General features: G+C 56.0%; 1 protein-coding gene across 1 annotated transcript; it reads right to left on the bottom strand.

Annotated features, from left to right (window-relative positions):
- Positions 1-1868: 1868 nt before the first annotated feature.
- On the bottom strand, positions 1869-7071 carry LOC111156640 (forkhead box F2). The gene is made up of 2 exons (XM_022517650.1): positions 5889-7071; positions 1869-2071 (listed from the first exon to the last, which is right to left on the bottom strand). The coding sequence occupies exons 1-2, from the start codon at positions 7069-7071 to the stop codon at positions 1905-1907; spliced, it is 1350 nt and encodes a 449-aa protein (XP_022373358.1). The 3' UTR covers positions 1869-1904.
- Positions 7072-8282: the final 1211 nt, after the last annotated feature.

The raw sequence follows: 8282 nt of genomic DNA, 5'->3' as shown, positions 1-8282 counted from the left end.
TCTGCTCAGATCTACTGTTGCCAAGGTTGCCCATGATTTTGAAGGATTGGTCAGAGGAGGGCTGGTTAAAAAAAAAAAAAGAAAGAAAGAAAAAAGAAAAAAAGAAAGAAAGGAAGGAAGGAAGAAAAAGAAGGAGGAGGAGGAGGAGAAGAAGAAGGAGGAGGAGGAAAGGAAAGGGGAGAAAAAAAAAAAAAAAACAGTCCTGCTGCCTGGTTGGCTTATTTTCTCTCTTTTGAACTTAGAGCTTTACCAGAGCTGCCTGTAGCATTTGAGACTGGGGACGCTCCAGATATCAAGCAAGGAAAAGGGGCTCTGAGAGAATCCCTGAAGGAGATTACTTGTTCAAAGGAAGGAAGGAGCAAAGGGGACAAAGGAGGTTGGACAGAGATGGGTGGGGGTTGAGAGTGCTCCTGCTAAGTAGGGTTGGTCAGGCTCTGAATTTGGGGTGGTGGGGACAGACAGCAGCCACAGAATACCTTATGAGGATGAGTACCTGCTTCTGTTACTCTCCAAGGAAATTAAAAGATCCAAATGGTCAAAGACTGCCCATTACTGCTCCACCGCCATCTCCCTCTGGACTATTTAGGATCTGACCACCACCCACAACAAAATGTGATCAGTACTCCCACCAAACTGTGAGTTGCAAAGGGGAAGCTGGTCCTGTTCTTTGAACACCTTGATCGCCACTCAGCTGAGCCCTAGGTGGTGACTTTCTACTCTGCCCGTTATTCCCTGCCCTCATTCCCTGCTGGTGGAAAAGAGGAAGGAGCAAAAGGCAAAACTCTCCCTGGCTACAGGAAAGAGAACAAAAGGGGCACAAAACTTGGTTTCCTCAAGTCAGACTCTTGCCTTCATTATCTTGCCTGGTTTTCTTTTAAGTTCTTTTCACCTTCTGGTTTTTGTTTAGCCAGAAGGAGCTAGGGTGAAGGAAAAAAAGATCAGAAAAAGTTCCTTCATCTCTTTCTCTCCTGAGAAGACCCACAATCAGAACCTGGCCTGTGTTACTCAAGGCACAGACCCCACACCACGTCAATTATACAACTTGAGGGAAAAAAAAACCCAACAGTGTAGAGTTGCATTGCTGGCTGGTAGAGAAGAGAGCCTGGTGATCCCAGGATGCCCGTGGAGGAAATAGGTCTCTAAAACAGCTATTTGTTATATATATTTTATTGAAAAAATTTTACATCAAAATAGTTTGGCAAACTGTAAAAGTATACATAAGTGCAAATATATCCTCCTTTTAAAATACAAGCAAAGTGTGAGTATACACGAAAATCATAAAAATATCTTCAAAATATGGTGGTAGAAAACAACCTTGTAAAAAAACGTTGTATTGTCACAATACTGAAAACCACTTTCTTAAACTAGACACATTGTTTCTAAATACTTTCTTAATAATGTTCTTTGGCACCTGTATCCAAACTTAGTGTTTGGCGGAACAGAACTCTCTTTTGGCTAGGCAACAAGATGAGGCTTTCTTGAAGTCTTGTGCTTAGCACTGCCTTTTTGAAAAGCACAAAAATTTTCATAGACAAAGAAAAACACACACACACAACTTGCGTTTTTCAGACCCTGATGACTGAAGGTAATGAAGATCCCAGAGTTACAGGTTTATGTTTTTCATGTGGTAACTTTTTATCATCTCCGCTAAAAAGCTGAGTTCTCCATTGGTTCTCTCCCTCGGGGGGATCCTGCATATATTCGTATTAGGGTATTGCCAGGGTTGTCCTTCTACCAATGGTAGACAAGTATCAGTGAACAGCGCTGGCCTGGGGATTCTGGCTAAGTGACTGGTGTGCTACTTACTGCTAGCGCCGTGCATAGTGGAGGAGTCCACCTCAGTTCATTCTGCCCTGCAGAAGAGAGAGCAGAGAGCGGCCTGGGCATGGCCTCCTTCCCTCCATTCACATGACGCAGGGCTTAATATCCTGGCAGACACTCTGGTGGTGGTGATGGTGATAATATGGTCCGCTTGCAGAGGGATGGAAAGAAGAAATGCCATTAAAGTTGAGGACAAAATCCTTTCTGTCACACACTGGGGTAGAGTGATGCTGGTATCGAGGCAGTCCCACTGAAAGAAGAAAGGAAAAGCTCTTCAGAAACAGTCACTCAGCTGAGGATGAGGCATGTTACTTTTTTTAATTTATTTTTTTTTACGATGAGGCATATTACTTTTTTTTTTTAAAGATTTTATTTATTTATTTGTCAGAGAGAGAGAGAGAGGGAGAGAGAGCAAGCACAGGCAGACAGAATGGCAGGCAGAGGCAGAGGGAGAAGCAGGCTCCCTGATGAGCAAGGAGCCCGATGTGGGACTCGATCCCAGGACGCCGGGATCATGACCTGAGCCGAAGGCAGCTGCTTAACCAACTGAGCCCCCCAGGCGTCCCAAGGCATATTACTTTTTAAATTTAAATTTAACTCACGCCTTATTTTGACTCAGGGTAAGAAAGGGGTTGATGTGCCTTTTGTCTATCGTTAGAAAACGGGTAGAGCAAACCCACCTCTAGAAGTTTCTCAAAGTTTCAAACTGGGTCATAGGAGGTCTGTGAAATCACTATGTTTTGTTTTGATGTACCCGCACACACAGAGCACGATCCTCCTCTAAACCGGCTTCTCGTGCGCCCGAATTCCCCTTTTATTCCCGGACCCTCAGGAACGCTTTAATCGCGGAGGGTGCAACCGCGCGGGGACTGTTGAACCACACTCTCTGTAGGGTTCCCTAAGCGCTGGTCTCCCGGCCCTTGATGCCAGAGCCTGGCTGCAGAGGCCAAGCGCCCTCCACAGAAACACCGCTGTCGCTCTCACGTCTTCTTCTGAGCCTCCTGCCTGTTTCTCAATTAACTGTCCCAGTCAGAATAGCAGGTCACAATAGAGATATTTATTGTGCCAAGAAGAGATGAGAGAAAACAATCCCTTTGCAAGACAAAGGGCCTGGAAAGAAAGTACAGGTCGTCCTAAGTTCGGAAAGTCTCAGGCTTCCCTTAGAGAAGCCTTTCTCCAGGGAGCAGATAATGCTCTTCGATAAACGCTCAGCTGCAGACCCTTCTGCACATCGAGGTGTCAGGCAGCGCGGGGAGCCCCTTAGAAAATCCGGGATGGCAGAGGGCGAAGAAGGCTCTCTCTCCTCTCCTCTCCTCCCGGGCCGCCGCTCTGCGGGGGCCCAGAGCCCGGCCGCAACCCGCTGCCGACTTTTGCTTTTGCTTTCTCAGCGCCTCCCGGCCCCGGGGCGCAACTGGCCAGCGGCGTCCCGAGCGCGCCGCGGCCGGGTCTTCTCCCGGACAGAGTTTCTTTCCGCGCTGGGCTGGGTGAGGCCTCTTCGCCTGCGTCTTTTCTGGGTACCCGCGCCTTGTTCGACCATAAATTGCATATTGGGGGCCAGGCCAGATTCGAATTTTGAGTGCGTGAAAACCGTACTCGCCCGCCCGCGGCGCTCGCGCCCAGCTCTCACCGCCTTGGCCTGGCAGCATCCCAGGGCTGCGAGCGGTCGCTGACTTGAGCCACGTTTGTTGCCTTGTAGGACCTACTGTCGCCAAGGGCGCGCCGCATTGATCTCAGAAGGTAGCAACACTTCCACGCGGCCCCGGTGTGTGCTTGTTGCTCTGCATACAGGTGCCTTCGCCCATCGTGTTATAGCACTTCTCAGTGCCAGTTCTATGAGCTCAAAATAGCGGGCCCAGGCAGGACCCAGAGCTCTGGGTTACGACCGACTGAAGGCCGCCGCCAGCTCTTTGATGTGACCAGAGAGAGATAAAAGCCCCCGCTCCTTCTTGAAAGACTCACTGTAATAAATGACCGATGCGGGGCCTCCCTGAGCACGCGGACCTTGGAAGCCCTATCCCAAGTTGGACTGCGCTGCCCGCGGGGGTGTGTTGTGTGCGTGTGTGCGTGCGTGTATGCTGCGGGGAAACTTCTTGGACCACCAGCCCCTCGGTCTGCTCCGCCTCCCAGCTCCTCGCTGGGCCATAGTCCCTCGTTGGGCCGCGGTCCACCAGTGGCGCACTCCTTAACAGGCCCCGCCAGGCCCGCTCACCCAGCCTGCTACTGCTGAGCCCCCACTTCTCCTCCGCCTGGGGGATGCCAACTAGGACGGGGGAAGAGAGGGACGGGAGCCAGAGGACGAGGGAAGAAGGGGCAGAGCGTCCGGGTCGGGCCTTGGCCCCAATGACGGCCTCCCCAGGATTCCCAGGCTCTGCCCATAGGTCGTGCGAGGCTCCCCTGCAAGGCCGCTGCGGGAGGCCGGCCTGCTCCAGCTCTGCCGTTTTCGTTTTCCAAGTTTGTGTTTCCGGGTCCCGAATTTCTGGGACTTGTGCGTGAGCTTGGGTGTGTTGGGTAGGGAGAGGGCGGCCTCAAAGAACAATCATAAGTCTCTTTCTTTCTTGCGAGTTCTTTTGTTTTTAATTTTTCGGGTACTGTTTCAGGGCAGCTGGAAAACCTCGAAGTCTGGGTTCAAACTGAGTAGAGCCTGCTTGGAGAAGGGGAATGGGGAACACTAGGAGGGCAGAGGGCAGCGGGCTGGGCGGGGAGAGGAGTGGTGGGCAGGAGAGTGGGGGAGTGGGCGCTGCCTGGGGTGATTGACAGCCAGTCCCAGGGGATTAAAAAAAAAAAATGAAGAGGGAAAGGTCGGCTGTATTGGTTACTTGTTGAAATTCCCATAAAAATTGAACAAGACTCTGCTCTCAGTGGGTTAAGTCAGGCTAAAATCCTCTCCCGTGTGGTCCTGCCGAGACTGTCTTTGTTTAGTTAACCTCTGAGACCCGCATTTAAAAGGCCTATTTGGGAAATTTCACCGTCCAGGGAACCAACATCTTTTGCCCATTTCTGGGCTTCCCCGTCTCCCCTGCAGCTCATGTCACACGCTGATTCCCGAACATATATCGTGTGCATCATCCTCTGAGGCTTTTTCTAATTGGGGTGAAAGGTGGGTGTGAACTAAAACACCATTTGATAGGCAGATCAGCCTGATTTTAAGCCTGTGGGTGCTTCAGAGAGGTTAATATGACAGAATTTATCTCCACTGTCTGAGAAACCTGGTTAAATATTCAAATTCCCTCCTCCACCCCATCTATTCCCTCCCACCTTTCATCGCCTTCGGCAAGTCAATAAATTTTCATAATCTTCAACAAACAAAATTTACACCAGCAACACAACTGAAGTCCAAGAGGCAAGCATTTCTCAGGGGAATCACAACGTGGGCCTCAGGTCCTCCTGGCCTAGGACAGACTCATGTCATCAATGTAGGTCCACTGTGTTGGGAAGCAAGGGACTCCTCACAGGCTGGTGCCCCTCTCCATTAGTAACACCTCCCTCCTGTGAACAATCCTGGGTCCCCCCTCTGCCTTCTTCCCTGACCCTCCCTCATTTCCCCTCCCCTCAACTCTGGCCCAGTTGCAACCCCTCTCCACCCACACCCTCAGCACACAAAACATGTCCCTTTCTAACGTCTACTTTGGGAGGAAAGCAACAGCAAACAAACTAAACACACTTGCGTGTGCCAGCGTGCGCGCACACACACACACACACACACACACACACACACACGGAAGCAGACACAGCTCCTTGGCCAGGCTCCCCAAAGACCACATGCCTTCTCTCTAAACTAAGTTGGGCCTGAGATTTGAGACCTGCCGTCCATACGGACAACTTGGGACCCCAGGAAGTCAGGCGACTTTGCACCATCCTCCTGGCAGTGCAAATTCTGGAGGCCCAGCTCTTGGCCAAGGGTATGAGAGAGGGCAGTATGACCTCAATCCTCTCCCCTCCATGAATAAGGTTCCCTCTTCTCCCAGCACCCACTCCTCCCCGTGCCTTCAGACTCCCTGGCTGCGGCGACCCTGTGGAAGTTGCAGTAGCCGTGGAGCCTGGAAACCTAGAGGCGCGCACTGCGTTACCTGAGAGGTCCTCGCGGGCGTTCTGGTGCAGGTAGCTCTGCTCCAGCGAATAGGAGGACATGCTCGAATGCAGGCCTGCCGAGGCTGCGGGGTTGCTGCTTGGCGTCAGGGAGGGCGGCTGCTTGAGGTAAGGCGAGGCGCCGGGCGAGCTCCAGTGCGCCGCGGGGCTCGTGTAGGGAGAGTGGCACTCGATGGCGCTCGCCATGGCTGGGGATGAGGGCACTGGGCTGCTGCTGCTGTCCGGGCCGTAATCCCCTCCGCCGCCGCCCCCAGCAGCGCCGACACCCCCAGGCCCGGCGGGCACGGGGCAACTGGCCATGTAGGTGGATCCGGGGTTGGGCGACATGTGCGGGACGTGGTGGTGATGGTGGTGGTGCGGATGCGCGTGGCCCGGGGCGCCTGTGCTGGCGTCGTAGCCCGCAGGCATCATGTCGAGGCCTCCGTAGCCGCCCTGCCCGTGGCACCCAAGCGGCGCCGATGGGGGCGCCTGGAAGTCGAAGCCCTGTGGCAGCAGCGAGGCCCCGAAGCCCAAGCCACTCACTACGCGGTGGTACATGGGCTTGAGCGCCTGGCATTTCCGCCTGAAGCCGCGGGGCCGGCGGCGGAAAGAGCCCTCCTCGAACATGAACTCACTGGCCGGGTCGATGGTCCAGTAGTGACCCTTGCCGGGTCTCCCGAGGCCCTTGGGCAGCTTGATGAAACACTCGTTGAGCGAGAGGTTGTGGCGCACGGAGTTCTTCCAGCCCTGGTAGGCGCCGCGGAAGAAGGGGAAGCGCGCCTGCAGGAACTGGTAGATCTCGCTGAGCGTCAGGCGCTTGCTGGGCGAGCTCTGTATGGCCATGACGATGAGCGCGATGTACGAGTAAGGAGGCTTCTCTGGCCGCCGCAGCCCCGAGCTCGCCTTCTTGGCGCCCCCACTCCCGGCGCCCGCGCCACCGCCGCCGCCGCCCGTGCTCTTGCAGGCGGCAGAGGAGGCGCTGGCCGAGTTGGAGGAGGAGGAGGAGGAGGCACAGGAGGCTGAGGAAGACGATGAGGACGACGAGGTGGTCTCCAGGGCGGCGGCGGCGGGCGGCGGGCTCATCAAGGCGGCCTGGAGTGCGCCGGGGGCCGGGCTGCACGCGCGGCGGAGCGGGGCCGGCGGCGGGCGCGGCGGGGGCGGCGGCGGCCCGCCCTCGGTGGTCATCTGGGACCGGGGAGAGAGGCCTGGCCGCAGGGGCGGGCCCCCGGCCGGGAACGGAGGCGCCGGAACGGGGTCGGCCCAGAAGCCGGGCGAGCGCCCTAGTCCGCCGCCCGGGCTGCAGCGGTGGCCACTCCGAGCCAGCGCTTCGGCGTCGCCTCCCTCAGCTCCGCTGGGGCTTCTGGCGGCGGCGGCGGCAGCGGGCCGGAGGCAACGCCCGGCGCATCCCTCCCCTGAGCCTCTGGCCCCTGTCTTGCGCAATGGCCTACGGGCCCGTAGAACCAAAGCGGCCGGGTGCCGGGCAGCTGCGCCCGCGAGCTGGGACGACGGCAGGGACCCCGGGGACGAGCCCGACGTCTCCCTTCAGGAGCGCTCCTCGCTCTGTCTCTCAGACTTCCTCCCTCCCGTGCCCTCCCCCCGGCCGCTCTCCCTCCCTCCTTCGCTCCCTCCCTCCCTCCACCCCCACCCCGCCCTGCCCCCTCCACGCTCCGCGCCGCCTTGGGGAGGGCGCGCTTGGCCTCAGTGCTCACTCCTCCCCCCTCCCAACCTGGCGGCAGGCTCCGTCTCTTATCTCGCTCCTCTCTCTCCACGGTTCTCCTCGGCCTTTTAATTCCTCTCGACCACTTTTCCCCTCACCTACCCATCCTCTTTCAAACGGAGGGACCACAGAATCACATTTTGCTAGGTTGACTCCCATCCAGCAAAACTCGACCACCTATATAACTTTATAAGCTCTTCTTTCTCGTTCCCCTTACAGCACCCCTGCCTCCCATCTCAGAAACCAGCCACCCCCTTCGGAGAGGACCCACCCATTCTTTTCCTCTCCGCTATCCTCCTCCTTCTCCCTCTCTTCCTCCTACCCCCTACCCCCCCCATCCCCTCAATCCACCCCCACCCCGTCTCCGTCTCCCACCCCGTCTCCGTTTCCCACCCCATCTCCGTTCTCCTCCTCCTGGCTCATCCTGGGCCGAGTGGTGCTGCCGCTGGTGCTGGGGCTGCCGTCGCCGCCGGGAGCGTCCTTAGCTGCCTTCCCCGTGCCCGCACTGACACCATCTGTCAACTTCATTTAGACATTACAGCCCACAGCCACACGCCAGGGTGCCAAACGCCCAAAGGTAAAGTGCCAATCCTCTCTCTTTCTGACAGGGCTTGGAAGATCCGCAACAGTTGCTAGTAAAGGGCAAGAAGCCGAGGCGCTGCAAAGCACCCCTATCCCC

The sequence above is a fragment of the Enhydra lutris genome, unplaced genomic scaffold (assembly GCF_002288905.1).
Source record: "Enhydra lutris kenyoni isolate GAN:26980312 unplaced genomic scaffold, ASM228890v2 scaffoldscaffold48, whole genome shotgun sequence".
NCBI classification, from domain to species: Eukaryota; Metazoa; Chordata; class Mammalia; order Carnivora; family Mustelidae; genus Enhydra; species Enhydra lutris.
This window is presented reverse-complemented; position numbering and strand designations above follow the sequence as displayed.